Source organism: Argopecten irradians, chromosome 6, assembly GCF_041381155.1.
Source record: "Argopecten irradians isolate NY chromosome 6, Ai_NY, whole genome shotgun sequence".
Classification (NCBI taxonomy): domain Eukaryota; kingdom Metazoa; phylum Mollusca; class Bivalvia; order Pectinida; family Pectinidae; genus Argopecten; species Argopecten irradians.
This window is the reverse complement of record NC_091139.1, coordinates 30,100,172-30,116,586: the sequence shown is the minus strand read 5'-3', so window position 1 is coordinate 30,116,586 and position 16,415 is coordinate 30,100,172. Positions and strand designations below refer to the sequence as shown.

Below are 16,415 nucleotides of genomic sequence, written 5' to 3'. Positions count from 1 at the left end.
GGAACATTTGGTTTTGTCATTTTTACTATATAATATACCACCTTATAACATGTTATTCGATAAAACAAATGGAGGATTCCCTGGCGGTTTTTTCCTTCAGACCCCCACCGTCCGGTGTGTGATCCTCTTGAAAGAGAAAACACATATGGGTCATCATTTCGTCAAATTATACTCCTTAAGAAACTTCAAAGGAATGAAACCATCGACACTAGTTTCTATTTAACAGCATTAAAATCACTATTAGAAAAAATATATAAGTATATGTACCGGCATGTTTGTCAAGATGTACCCCGTGATATTTGGAGTAAGAGATACTCTGTTTTCTATGTTTGTGAATCACATTAGTAATGTTGTTAACTGTTTAGGCCGGTCTGATGTAACAAGGATACGGCTGTAAAACGGATATGCTTGATACAGGAGTATATTATGGTGATCCTTGCTCGGCAGGCCGCGAAACTGTTAAATCTTCTTACCAGATTTTGCCCTGAGAAAAAAATAATTGAAGACCTCAAACCTAAAACGCGATTTTTACATGTGAAATAAATCCATAAAATAAAAAGTCTACACTTATGAAAAAATAAGTCAACTGCATACCAGTGCTGCCACATGCATTTCGTTTGTCTTGCCCGCACCCCCCCCCCTTTTTTCGCGATTTACAGTCATACTATCTAGGGCTATGATTGAAACTGTATCATGGCGGTTTAATTTTTCACAAAATTCAATAGCTGTTGCAACTCGCACACATGACTTGGTTTTAGCTGACACTAGTTGTGGAGTGTAACCTGTAAAATAAAAATAATGATTCATCATCAGTTCGTCTGCCTCGTCATTGGTTAAAGAGGTGTTTATATAATGTTCAATTCGAAAAATGTGCTATAGCATATGGTGCCTCAAACTAAATGAGAAACTGGAATAGCAATACACATATGACAATTAGGAAAACATATTTAACCATAAGAAATGAAGGACGCCGACAGTTTATCTATGAAGGAAAATTATTTTCTGCGTGAAATATTTGCTTTTTACGTATTTGTTACAGGAACTTGAAATGAAGTCTTACCGGAGTCTGTTTATAAACGGAAATGTACCGGACACAAAACAGACACCTCACAGTTTACATTGCATGTCAAAACATTTCATATCATTTAGATTTCTCGTCAATCTTTACAGGAATTCTGGACTTTGATATTAAAATCTTATTTGTTTTGCGTTGGAATTTACTCTGTTGAATTTACGAAGGTAAAAAATGCATTTTCCCTAATAATTCCGGTAACGACTGATAATGCTTTGCACAATGTCTTCGCGGTTTGATTTGACTATGTTATCTGGAGAATATGACTGTTGAATTAAGATTATGTAACTGCGTCGTGTGAATTGCTGCACTTTCTGGTGACGTGTTTGAATGTTGTTATGCCTTTTCGTGTGCTGTTTCTGGTGCGTCATTTGATGTGTTTGAATGTTGTTATGCCTTTTCGTGTGCTGTTTCTGGTGCTTTATTTGACATGTTTGAATGTTGTTATGCCTTTTGGTGTGCTGTTTCTGGTGCGTCATTTGACATGTTTGAATGTTGTTATGCCTTTTGGTGTGCTGTTTCTGTTGCTTTATTTGACATGTTTGAATGTTGTTATGCCTTTTGGTGTGCTGTTTCTGGTGCTTTATTTGACATGTTTGAATGTTGTTATGCCTTTTGGTGTGCTGTTTCTGGTGCGTTATTTGACATGTTTGAATGTTGTTATGCCTTTTGGTGTGCTGTTTCTGGTGCGTCATTTGACATGTTTGAATGTTGTTATGCCTTTTTGTGAGCTGTTTCTGGTGCGTTATTTGGCATGTTTGAATGTTGTTATGCCTTTTTGTGAGCTGTTTCTGGTGCGTTATTTGGCATGTTTGAATGTTGTTATGCCTTTTTGTGAGCTGTTTCTGGTGCGTTATTTGCCATGTTTGAATGTTGATATGCCTTTTTGTGAGCTGTTTCTGGTGCGTTATTTGCCATGTTTGAATGTTGTTATGCCTTTTTGTGTGCTGTTTCTGGTTTATCATTTGACATGTTTGACTGTTGTTATGCCTTTTAATGTGCTGTTTCTGGTGCGTTATTTGACATGTTTGAATGTTGTTATGCCTTTTGGTGTGCTGTTACTGGTGCGTTATTTGACATGATTGAATGTTGTTATGCCTTTTGGTGTGCTGTTACTGGTGCGTTATTTGACATGATTGAATGTTGTTATGCCTTTTGGTGTGCTGTTTCAAAGTGTTATATATTGTAATATGTCACGTGAAGTTATACCTTGTGATGTGAACGTTGCATAACTATTACGCCTTGCATGGTTCCTTGTCAATATTGATACACTTGTCTAAATCGGATGTCACATGGACCAACATATTTGACCGACATATCCTGATTACTTGATTATACAGGTTTTAATTACTATAAATTTAGAAGTAAAATGTTACAAATTTACGTCGGAATAGTCAGAGATACGGATTACACAAATCCGGCTTTGAGAAGTCATACTATACGCATATTGTATGCAAACTGTTGTAAAAATCGGTCAATGCTTGTTCTACATTATTTTCTCTAAGCCTGTCACTAATCAGTTTTATTCCTATTTTTACCAGTTTTCAGATTACGGATTCAGCTCCCTGTCTCATTAAGCGTCGACATCTTATGTAAGTTATCGCAATATATCTGCACGTGCATCTGCACGTCCACTTGACGAGCGTTGTCACAATAAAGAGAATTCGGCAAAGATTTTTCGGTTTAAAATTGTTTTTTGGCAGACAACATCTTCAGACCTGCTCATTAAGCATTACTTACAGACAGAAAATCATCCGTCTTGAAATCTCTAAATCAAAGTACGATACACCAGAATCTGTATCCTAAACAGTCTGTATCTATACTGTATCTTTACTGTACCGGGCGTGCGCATGCTTTATGTCCCCGACTTTACATCCTATACAGGAAGTTTGTATTTAGTTTCATTCCCTCTTATCTTGGATAGACTTGAGTAATGTATGCACAATTTTCTATCGCTCAGCTTTGTTGTTAGCTGTGTTGATATTAATATATCAAAACATTAGAAACAAATGTCGTGCTCTTTAAACAGCTATACCAAAGAATGGAGAAAATATCTTATCGGAAATCTAATCTTATGCTTAAATATAAATGTGGATCCTTCGTTGGGAGTGGTTTATAATAAAGTACAACCTTTATTCTTAATGTTAATGCCTCAGTTAGAATGAGCGGGGTTCCTAAAAGTACTGATAAAAAAAACAAATTATTTTTCGCGGAAACTTCATTTCGCGTTTTTCTGTTAATCGGTACCTAAAAATTACAATTTAAAGCTTAATGTTTTACTGTATTATGATTAAACCTAATTTACACAACCAATATATCTTAAAAATTATCGTTCGCGACACCATATGAAATAAATTTAAAGTTACACACAAAAAAGCATTGAGGTCATAGATAATGCTTGACAGGGGTATTGTTTTCATTGCTATAGCCTTGGAGATACTTTCGTATCTAAATTCACGTAAATACAAAGTAACATATTCAAAGAAAATCGATTACGTTAAAAGTTTTTTTTTTGTCCCTAAAACACGTTCAAAACTTCAAACCGTATATTTTTGAGCAGCTGTAACAGCTTTAAAACACAAGAGCGATTTAATTAAATTTTGAAAAAGTTATAAGCAATTTTTTTGTCTTCCCTTTCCTTAAATTAGTTTTGATAACTAATCTCTAACATGTTATCCTAATCTGAAGTTGAAACTAATCCAATTTTACACTAACAGCTGTCCGCCTTCATTGTACATAACTATATCAACAGAGATTGCAATTTGTTAGGTCATTATAGTTTACAAAGTGAGATGAAAGAAAAGTCGAATATCTGCATTTATCATTCTCCCAGCATTATACTAGCAAATATGTGCAACTGTCCAATGGTCTGTTTGTATAGTGTATTCAACATAGTTAACTGTGAATCATATCTTTGTAAATTTAAAAAAAAACGGTCTGATTTTGGGATCCTGAATTTTTAAATCATTTGAGATTAAAAAGATTAAAAGATTAATGATTGTTAAGCCATCTTATATTCCAAACGCCATCCTTGATATTTACATATGATAAAATCATCAGACTTCATGTTGAACTTATTCAAGTCATCTACGACAATTGAAATGATCCATGCACATCTAATCTTAATCACTTTTTGTAACTGTATTACACATTATGTAAATAAATTAATAAATAAAAAAACAATGGTGTAAACATGTACTAAAATAAACCTATCGCTAAAATATGCGGTTCACGTTCATTCAGAACTACTGCTCAAACCTTCAGCATATGTTATGAGAAAAAAACACCATGCAATACGATTTCAGTCACGTGACCGATGTTTAGAACCTGCCATTGTTCCCGGAGGTCTATAAACAACATTTTTATCCTGTGTATCTGCTAGGTTTAACACTGTCAGTGTGTATTATAATTCACCTCTTCATCGTATCCTAATCAGCTGACTGGTGGCATTTAAACAATTCCTCAGCACAGGACAGACATTCAACTGCAATAAAAAATTATTTCGGGAAACAACAGACGAACATTTTAACTGTCAGAACTTTTTACATGAACTATATAATACTGGTCTTCCAAGTCAACAAAGACGAGGTAGTTGACAAGGAGAAACATCTTTATCAGTACCCCCAGATGTCCTAACGTCGCCACGTGCCAGTCGACTCCCAGGTCGCGTTCTTTAGGCCTATAGCAGTAATGTTTGGCCTCTTTTTCTAATTCCTCAGGATAATAAATTCATGAATGTGCACGACACTCTTTCTCTAACAGTTATTTATTGTTATGAAAGATTCAGCTGTTTTTCCTTTTGACCATATGTATTCGTACAATGTACATAGCAAATTCGGATTTGCTTTTGCCGCAACTGAAATATGGCCATTCACTTCTGCGAATCAGGGAAGTCCGGACCCATTTCTTCATGTCAAGTTTGTTTAGTGATTATGATTTAGACAAGCGCTGGTTGAAGTATGGCTCCGTCATCATAGGGATGTGTCAAAGGCTTCCTGTCTTTGTTGTTGCCCCCATTCTGTGCTTTCCATACAGTTGTGGTATTGGACTTTGTCGTTGACTGTTTGTACCTAAATCACCAACAACCACAGTTGATTTCGTAAAACAGACAACATTTTTACTGTCAGAAAAGTCTGTAATACTGGTCATATAAGTTAACAAGTACGATGTAGTTGATAAGGAGGAACATCTTTATCAGTAACCCCAGATGTCCTAACGTCGCCACGCGCCAGTCGACTCCTCGATATGCATGCAGCTTTTTCTAATTCCTTAGGACATGAAACACGTTCCCAAAATATATTGTGGAGGGTACGACTGCAATTGTTCTTTATGGTCATATGTTTATATATATGACAAATATATAATTGACCAGGCATCCCACGATTTTTTCTGCAGCTGATATATAGCCATTCACAAGAGAATATCAAGGAAATATACCAAATTCTCCTTGTAAACTATACGTAAAGATTTACTATTGCCGTCGTGTCCTTTTTTATACACTGTATTTCGCTATTGTTGAGGATTTCGCTTGTTCACTAAGCGGTAAGACCTTCAATATTTCTAAATATTTCCACATGCAACTTTGATGCAACTCATTCTATATCCCAGTTACAGTAACTCCCCAAACAAATCTTTTTGTTGACATTTGCCGTTTTCCTTTTGTTGTGATTTTGTCAATTGTTCAGCGTTTGCTATATTTAAATGCATTAGCTACAACTTTGTAGAGAACTAATTTAGCCTTCTTAATTGTGTTTGATTACCGGTACTCTCCCAAATTTTTGTGTAAAGCAATTAGTTCACGGAAGTAAAGGTAGACGACTGGCATATATAGATAAAGCGTTGGAAGACCTTGAACTTATACAACATGTCGGAAACAAGCAACGTCTGCAAGCTTGTAAAATGTCACGAGAGCTTTCAAATGCTGATTTAGAGTTACTGTTACATTTGTATTTTATTGAAAAGATCCATTTTAGGAAAGACAATAATTAAATCTTGTCTTGAGCGACGCACTAGAATCGGTACTCTTTCTGTTTATATACGTGTATTTGGGATATCATCAGCAGAATTTTGGGTTTTTAGAGGTGAACACTTATATTGTCAACAATAGATAATTTGACATTTGACGGACAACGTTTGATAATGATCGATTTCGGCCGGTTTGACCTTCCCTATGAACCTAATATTAAACTAATCACATTTTTAGTAATTGTCAATGAATTTTACATTTTCATTGTATGTACATCTAATTTTAGTTCATACACAATTTCAAATACACTAGTTTGATTTTTATTTGGTTTATAATCAAAGGTCAAGGGGATTTGGTAGCAGTGGAAAATCAACTACTTACAGCCAGTCCCTGGTGGACCGCAATAGCCAAACACCTTTCAAGCGTTTCCAGTGCAGCCTCAATATCGTGAGCAGATGAACAGACATCACCATTCTTTAGTGGTTTGACAACTTTAAACTTTGAGTTGATGTTTTAACAACAATCTGAATGTTAGGAAATTACAGATGAATTTTGTTCATTCTATGCTGTTTGTTACCATTGCGCTGAATGTGGTGATTGCTCCAACTAATCTTTCTATCTGCAGTTACTATTTCTATCAACTGATTTTGCTAGTTAAATTGTCAATGTTTGAAAATTTGTATGTGTCTTGACATGAGAGTTTAAAAGTAGACTATAGACAGGCCAACAGGCAAAAGGTTTTATAAGGATTCTAATTTTAGATTATCTCCCCCTTATTTGACATTTTGACTAGAATCAGGCATGTCTTGTTGAAAAAATGATGAAACCAAATCTTACTGATATTTCAAATATTGTAAAACAATGAGGTAAGTTGAAGTATCCAATCAATGTCCATGGGTCCATTTCTTTGTTAGACTCTTGAATATCAAAATAAACAATGAAATATATTTCCATACTTTATTCTCCAACCAGTTCTCTAGTACAAAGTTGTACATCAACACATTAATGATAAGTAATCAAAACATGCAAAAATCTTAACTTATAGTATAACAGCACCAAGCTAATGATAATAACACAAAAACACAAGAGACGGTAGACTTGCACGTGTTCCTACATTCTGTAAGATAAAATAGTGTCCTGAAATTCTTCTTTCAGCACAAATCATGAAAATTATAAGAGAATTTGGCCAATGGTTTTTGCTGAAATGTACAGTATGAGTTTGCATAAATATCAACATAAATTAAAATGAAACAAACAATTTGAACATTAAAACAGGGTCAAATATTTTGGACTTGTGCAAGTCTATTAATGGAGACAGTGAAAGTAGCACTATATATAGCCGTAGTGTAGAGATCACTGGTGACAACATGATACACTCATATTTGGTCACACTGCACATGTACCACACACATGCATGCACACTCTCCACACACATCATCCACATATTATTAAGATATAATCATATTTTCAAATCAAATTTGGACATTTTATTTTGAAACCTACCTCATCCATGAGAATTACCAGATGACTATTTTTAAAATTTATAATTTAAGAGTTTTAGAGGATAGCCATACATTTACCAGCATGACATTAAGAACCTCAGTTTGCATTCTATGCAGCTTTCAAACACACAAACACTTTCATTCATAAAAAACTAGTGTATCTCTCAAAAACACAAACACTATATCTATAGCTTCCATTCATAAAAAGTAGTGCAACTCTCAAACACACAAACACTTTCATTCATAAAAAGTAGTGCAACTCCCAAACACACAAACACTTTCATACAAATTAGTGCTAACTTGTAGAACACACTAAAATCTAAGTAGCACTTCAATATATGTCATGGTAGGTATTTCTTCACATCAGATTTCTTTGTTTCTACTCTACTCAAATAAACTCTTTTAAGAGAGACAAACAATATCTTATCTAAAACATGTCAATATTTGAATGTTACAAATAGCAGGAACAAAAAAATGAGGTGATTGAATAGCTTTAGTCAATGGCGTGAAACAGACATCAAGTTTTAACTGTAAAAAAAGTTTTAAATAGGGGATGGATCACCAGGCCTAGGCAGTTAGACTATCTGCCCCAGCAATCTGTGTGCAATAAAAATATCAACTTGGCTAAACGTATAGCACATTTTTATCAGCGGCCTTGCTGCAAAAAACTAGATAAAATGTTTGTTTATCTGAAGTCTATATACATCTCCGGAGATAACCCACGAATACCCGATTTAATCTCGGTTCCTCGGGACATGCCAGGGGGCCTCCGTACTCTCTAATTAAAAGCAAATTGAATTTTATGTGTTGATTTTAAAGCCTGATCTAGTGACTTGAACAGATTAATGTTTCTGCTTTTAAACATATCTTTTAGTGATATAATGAAGATAATATCTGTATCCCAAACTCTGAATCTGATCATATTTCTGAGCCGCCTCCTGCCGGGTTTTTCCTCTAATATTCCCAGGCACTGGAGGTTCCTACCAAACATCAGCAGGCCAAGTGTCTTTTAGTGCTACATCCCCCGCCCCCACCACAAACTGGGCTCCTAAAGTGGAAATGGCTGACTGAAAAGTACATTCAGATCCGAAAAAGGCTTCATGACTTGAAATAAATCCACTTCTTAGAAAACATTACATAGGGAATTCATGATTCCTATTCTTAATTTGTGTAGTTCTAAAAATTTTGCTTATTATTTAAAACATCCAATTGTACAAAATGATAAAGAGTTACAATTAAGGATTCTCTATGGCATTGTTGAGGTAAGAAACACAGGGGCATGGATATGTATTTTTCAGTAGGATGGGTAAGTGGAGTGTCCTAGACCACAGGGCCTTGTAGCAATGTTTTATTTTTTGTATTTTACTAAAGCTAGCTCTTTCATCCTATACTATCATTATACATGTATTAACCAGTGGAAGATAATGACCATGTTGAATAGAGACGTCAATTAGCAAACAAGCCATTACAGAAAACAACAAAACTAAGGAAATTGTACATCTGGTAAAGTCGTTGTAACAGACACTGTGAGAGTGAAAAGTTTATCTGAATGTACCTAACAGCTGTCAAATAACCTGGACAAGCATGTGAAATGTTAGAAGTGGAAACTTACCCCGGCTGGGTTAACATTTGCCAGCATCCTATTGACAAATACCCGCTAATTACCATTAAGTCGGGACTGCCCTGGATATTGCTGAATAATTACATCAGCAGTGGTTAGACGTATGGGGGACTTAGTTTTTTATACAGTCTGCAGATGTTCCCTATCGGCTGCCAATTTATGTTAATTACCTTGATCAAATTTACATGCTTTCAAGACATCTTTAGTCAGCACTTTTATCTAATTAGTCGCTCTTTGAAGTTACATACTGTATAAAGCATTTGTCCCTGGAGCTTAGACCTCCCTTACAGTCCAACTTTTGTTTTATCTAGTCACAATGTACTGCTAGAATGGGCGTATCGCAATATTACGTCAAATAGATTAATTGCTATTAACAAATTCATTGCATACTATTTTCATCCGAGATTTTGCCAAATAATATTGTGATGTAATGGTTTGCTCTCCCAAATATATATACATGTTTGTCAATGTAATGTTCAAATGATACATGTACATTGTATTGGTTTGGAAGCCAAAGGTTGCTCATTTTCCATGAAAATATTGTTTTAGATGGGTGATATTTTTAAGACCACAACGCTCAAATGAACCCCAACTTTGTGAAGCTGGGTGGGCCAAGGTTGCTAGCAAATACAAATCACAACCAATCAGACGTTGGCTTTTCTAATTATAGCATTAAATGACAGGAAATCCCTACTCTACCACTGGTCCTGGGACACAAGTACCCCAAAGGGTAAAAAATAATCCCTAGTACTGAATTAGGAAATCCTATACCAGATTTTGGTGTCTATTGAGAAATCAGTGACTCAACAACATATATATATATAGTAAAGGCACATTTGTATATAGATAATATGGTTTAGCTGTTTTTTAGATAGAAAACTGAGAGAATCATGTCTTATCTTGATCAACTTTTTTCTGTACAGAAAGAATGCATATAACCGTAATGTGATGTCAAGGTCATTTGAGCTGTCATTTATAGATACACTTGTCAAGTTTGGTACTGTTACCCTAGCGATATATGTAGATTTTATTCTGATTCAATGTGATGTTTATGTTTAACCTTATAATAGAATTGTCAAGGGGTTACCCCCTCTCCCCCCACCCCCACCCCCTAAAAAGGTTGACCTCCAGAGGTGTTTTCTACTATATCATCCCCTGTGTATGTTGGTAAGAGGAGACACATAGGACCTGATAGATGGGGAACCCGACAGTAGCATACAGCCACGATCATCAAAATGTTCAAAATGGTGACAGGCTTGCTGATTTACATAGAAATCTGCAAAAACTGTAACAAAAACTTATCTCACAATAAAGCTATGCTAAAGTGAGCGATAAGGATCCTGAACAACTCACGTGTCAGAAAAAAGGACTTCATCTCAGAAAAAATGAAGTTATCTCCTAATGAAAAACACATTTCCAGAATGTGAGGCCCTATATGGTCCCTGAATCAATTTTAAGTATGGATGATTGCTGTTTTGGTTTAAACTTCTAGCATGCAAGCTCAGTATCAAAATTTTACAAGTGCTTTCAACGAATCTGTCACAATAGAATTTGAAGAAAATAGATATCTCTTATTTATCATATAGAGAACAAAGTTTTTTATTTTACATTCAGAACCGCTTTGTTATTATTCACTATCCGTATAAATTGGCGCAACAAACTTAATATTTCTTAGATAGGATGAATTACTCTGTAGCCAAGACAACTTTATTCACCCTTGAAATTCTAAATAAACTGTTCAGGTCATAGAATTAGAACAGTTGAATCTGTAAATTCACATAATATGAATGATATGACATATACAATTTTTTAGAAATTAAGGAAGAATTAAAAAAGAATCATTTATGTTTGGATGGGGGAGATGGAATACAAGACAATATATAGAACTAATATCTACTTTTGGGTTTTACACATCAATAACAACTATATGGGGGTAGACATACTGTTACCATGGTTACATAATAACTTATGCTGCCTTTTGTTTAAATAATCAAACCTAGTAATTATATGATCAAAGAATTACAAACATTGCTCAATATATAAGATGTTATCATCGTTAGAGTGAATTTGAGAAGAATGCGATTCACATTTTGTTTTGTATCGAAGGTGAAAGCTTGAATAAAATAATAGTGAAACTATTGCTAGGGTACATTGTATATCCCTTTCTGTATCACAGATATTTACAATATCACCACTGATGTCTTTTGCAGCACTTTAAACTTAACCTTGATCAATTGCCAAGCTAATCATTTGAACACACTTTAAAATCAACAATAGGGCAATTTCTCAATAATAAAATATTTTTTAGCAAATATCATTTTAAACAACTATATAATTCCAGTTTGCCTTTTTACTAATAGCAGATATTTGAGACATGTTTTGTACTCCGACCTCTATTGAACAAAATTATCCATTATCCACAAAATCATTTTTTTCCACTTAAAACTTTTGTGTAACACAATTTTTGCTGTTGTTTTTTTAGATTAAGAGGATTTCAAATGTTTATATTGAGGTTGCGGCTTGTCTGTGATCTTGATAAGAATATTTGAAGATAGAAAGAAAACAAAAACGTTTTGACCCAATATGCTATTAAATCCTCAAGATTTCTTTAAAAGTGTTAAGTATTTACCTGGTAAATTAACCAAATTAACTGCTCTCTTTGTGTTTACACACAAACTGAAAATACAACTTTCGGACAAATTGACCTTCAATCTTTGTCAATGTATCACATAATTAATATCAGTACTAAAGGCCAACACATAGCATGATTGTTGATTAAATTAAGAATGTACTGGCAGTCCTTTTTTGGGTTAGTAAAACCTGAGGTTAACCCATGGAAGTCAATGACTGTATGAACACCATCAAATTCCTCAATGAAGTGTTTCACACTCTCTTCCAATCCAAAGTTAACAGATCATACTTAAATAAATAACATTTTCTCTTCATTTTTGCAAAGTTGTTTGAATGAATCACAAAGTAAATTGGCCTCCCTCACAATGTATTGTTTGAGAAAAAGATCACACTTTTTCCCGAATTTTTTTCTTTTGCAATTCATCATGCATGACTTTGATTGAGCTGTACAGAGTGGGGAATGGAGGCCGATGCATCGGTTTACGACTCCAACACAGGCGCATTAAGTCATACACCTGCTTCGGCGTGTTTTCAGGACACGCCAACATTTTACCGTCCTTTATAAATTTGATGACCTCCTCGTGTGTCATGCCGTAGTATGGCTGGAGGGCAAATGAGAAGATCTCCCAGATGAGAACACCGAATGACCAGACATCAGACTCCGCTGTAAACTTGTTGTAGAGGATAGACTCTAAAGGCATCCACCGAATAGGTATCGCATCATGTTCACTACCCTTATAGTAGTCAATTGTGTGCACACTTCGCGCTAAACCAAAATCAGCGATTTTCACTGTCAAATTTTCCCCTACAAGACAGTTTCTTGTTGCCAAGTCGCGATGAACATATCCCCTCTCAGAGAGGTACACCATGCCAGCTGCGATCTGCATCGATATATACAACTGGTCGACATTGTCAAGAAGAGGCAACTCCTCATAAACGTTCACAGAGGGACGCATCACAATATAGTGCTCCGGGCTGGAACGTCTTAAATACTCATTCAAGTCCCATTTTGTCATGTACTCAAACAAGAGACACATGGGCTTTCCAATTGCACATACTCCCAAAAGTTTCACAATGTTTGGATGTTTAAACTCAGCCATTAAAGAAGCCTCTCGACTAAAATCTTGCAGCAAGTCATCCGAAGCATCATCCTTCAGCATCTTTACAGCAATAATGGTGTCCTCACCATCTTTGGACAGATTTGGGGCTTTCGCTTTAAAAACACGCCCAAAAGCTCCCTGCCCAATGTCTTTGATATATACAATATCATTCCTGGGATATTCCAGTCCCTCGAGCTTTGGACTAAGTTTGAGTGTCTCCGACACTTTATGATAAGAGACATTTGTCGTCAGCTTGTCAATGTCAATGTCAAGGTCGTCCGTAGGGGTGCTGTTGTATTTGACCTGTTGTTTACGCTGACTAACGATCTGGTAACAAAGCACGATGATGAGTCCAATCACAAAAACTCCAACTGATGTTACTATGGTAACTATCAATATGGCCACTAAGGTGAAGCGTGGCTGTTCCTCGGGCTCCCTTTCATCCTGCGGCACAGGGTCAGCTATAAAAGAAAACCAAGATAAATAATCGGTAAAAGGAAATAATTCACTCAAATAAAATTCATTGAGATGAATAATTGATCAAGGTTAAGAAAAATGTTCAAATAATGCACATGATATTGCAAATACCTTATAAATGAATCTCAAAATCATTATTATTATGGTGGTTCTACTGTCATATTTACCACATTTTGGAATATCACACCGTTCCCAGCGCGAGTGTTTCTCCATTGTGTAACACCAAGGGGAGCTCTCCTCTGCCCCTGGGTTACGACAGTAGTTCTCCGAGTTCTGTAGAGTTGGGAATACTGACGGGGGTCGTTGATGGGTATGGGGGAAGTTCGCTGCCCACGCCTGACACGCTTTGCCCGACTTTGTTACATTCAGAGTGCCATTGTACCACTGGCCTCGACCTCTGTAGCATGTGCCTAAAAGAAGAGCAATATGATTTTAAAAAATTGTCTTAAAAATGGAGTTTCTATCATTTCTTTAGGTGTAAAGTTAAACAAGTTGTAGCATTCATAGACTAAGAACTGTAATTTTAAGAACATACATTGACCTGAGGCTAGTGAGGTTAGTTAGAATGGAAAACTAGAAATGGCAAGAGCGTAAAATGGTAACTGAAATGGCACCACTAAACCTCCACCTTTAGGCTGTAGAGACCAACATTTCAGACATTTTGCCAGTCTAAACCTCCACCTTTAGGCTGTAGTGACCAACATTTAAGACATATTGCAGTCTAAACCTCCACCTTTAGACTGTAGTGACCAACATTTAAGACATTTTGCCAGTCTTAAACCTCCACCTTTAGGCTGTAGTGACCAACATTTAAGGCATTTTGCCAGTTTAAACCTCCACCTTTAGGCTGTAGTGACCAACATTTAAGACATTTTGCCAGTCTAAACCTCCACTTTCAGGCTGTAGCAACCAACATTTAAGACATTTTGCCAGTCTTAAACCTCCACTTTTAGGCTGTAGTGACCAACATTGAAGACATTTTGCCAGTTTAAACCTCCACCTTTAGGCTGTAGTGACCAACATTTAAGACATTTTGCCAGTCTAAACCTCCACCTTTAGGCTGTAGCAACCAACATTTAAGACATTTTGCCAGTCTTAAACCACCACCTTTAGGCTGTAGTGACCAACATTTAAGACATTTTGCCAGTCTTAAACCTCCACCTTTAGGCTGTAGTGACCAACATTTAAGACATTTTGCCAGTCTAAACCTCCACCTTTAGGCTGTAGCAACCAACATTTAAGACATTTTGCCAGTCTTAAACCTCCACCTTTAGGCTGTAGTGACCAACATTTAAGACATTTTGCCAGTCTTAAACCTCCACCTTTAGGCTGTAGTGACCAACATTTAAGACATTTTGCCAGTCTAAACCTCCACCTTTAGGCTGTAGTGACCAACATTTAAGACATTTTGCCAGTCTTAAACCTCCACCTTTAGGCTGTAGTGACCAACATTTCAGACATTTTGCCAGTCTAAACCTCCACCTTTAGGCTGTAGTGACCAACATTTAAGACATTTTGCCAGTTTGCCAGTCTTAAATCTCCACCTTTAGGCTGTAGTGACCAACATTTAAGACATTTTGCCAGTCTAAACCTCCACCTTTAGGCTTTAGTGACCAACATTTAGACATTTTGCCATTCTAAACCTCCACCTTTAGACTGTAGCGACCAACATTCAAGACATTTTGCAAGTCCAAACATCCTTCACTGGATTTTAAGTTACATGCTTACAAGGGTTAGGGTTACAAGAAGTAGTTAAAGGTATTGGCTCTAGGTAGGTGGTGATCGTGATTTATTTTTTGGAACTCTGAACTGGTTATAACTGATTTCGAAGATAATTAAAACAAACTTCTATGAATCTATCATCACTATTAGGCCAAAAGGTACAAAATATGTTAGTTTATCCGACTCATATATTCCTATCATTGATAGTGTTTGACTACACACCCCAGCATGAATTTTAAATGGCTTATTATATAACCCAAAACAAAGTCACTGGAACGTTCACCTTCAAACCAAAATGATTTCTATATTCCTTTTAATGTTCTAGTCGAGAATACATTATACTATTACGTACATTTGATAAGATCCAACATGTATTAAAATGCTATTAGTATAGGGAATAGATAACTTTGATGATGGTTTCATTGTTAGGTTCAAACAGCTATAGACCTAATGATCATAACTGTGATTGACATTTTATAATTGCAGTCTATGTCTGTTTTTACCAGTTATTGAGATCAGAAATAAGAAGATGATAATAATGGAGTGTGTTCCCTGCTTCCACTCATAAATCACACAGCCATTCAGTATTTCATAAAACTTAAAAACATGTATTATGCCTAGTAAATGTAGATTTGATTACGGCATGTATGCAACCCGAAGCCTTTGTCAGGAATACAAATGTTGATATATATGCTGCAAGATCTCAAGTGAAATGCATTTCAAATTAATAGAATTTACAACCTGAGAGCCACAGGGTGCCACCCACCCTGAAATATATACCCTCGTCAATTGCAACTATGGCCTCACATGATTTAGATCACATGTAATTGATAAAGGCAACAAAGAGTTCTTTTCAGGTCAAAGTCCTCTTGTTTGCATGAGTTCATATTCTATTATATAAAATCAAATTTAACGTAAGTGTTATCAAACAAATCCAACACACAGTTTTATGATAGCTTTCATTTCTACTTAATTAGCTCAGATCCAACTAATTACATATCCATGGACTCTGAATCCCAAAATTTGTCTTTCTGCAAAAATGGCCAAGCATTTAATGAAATGTATTTCCATTTCATCACTCCAAAGAAAGAATTACATCTAAGGAACTTTCCTTTTTAAGGAATAAATGTATTCTTTGCATTCTGTAATCATCTGTAGCTTATTCTTATGGATCAAACCTTTTAAATATTCTTAGGGTGTGGCCCAATTATGTCACAGAGGAGAAAACTGTACAACTTCTTACTTATCAGAAGACTTAAGATAGGATTGAGCATTCTAAAGGACAAAAATAACATCATGTGAGATACAATTGAAACCTGATACA

General features: G+C 35.6%; 1 protein-coding gene across 2 annotated transcripts in view; it reads right to left on the bottom strand.

Annotated features, from left to right (window-relative positions):
- Positions 1-6,981: 6,981 nt before the first annotated feature.
- Positions 6,982-16,415, bottom strand: part of LOC138325585 (muscle, skeletal receptor tyrosine protein kinase-like) — a 71,461-nt gene continuing 62,027 nt past the window's right edge. For both annotated transcript variants that reach the window (XM_069271354.1, XM_069271353.1), the window contains exons 8-9: positions 13,537-13,779; positions 6,982-13,353 (exon numbers count right to left, since the gene is read on the bottom strand). In XM_069271354.1, coding sequence (XP_069127455.1) covers positions 12,179-13,353; positions 13,537-13,779 — 1,418 coding nt within the window. In that variant the 3' untranslated portion in view covers positions 6,982-12,178. The remainder of the gene's footprint in view (positions 13,354-13,536; positions 13,780-16,415) is intronic.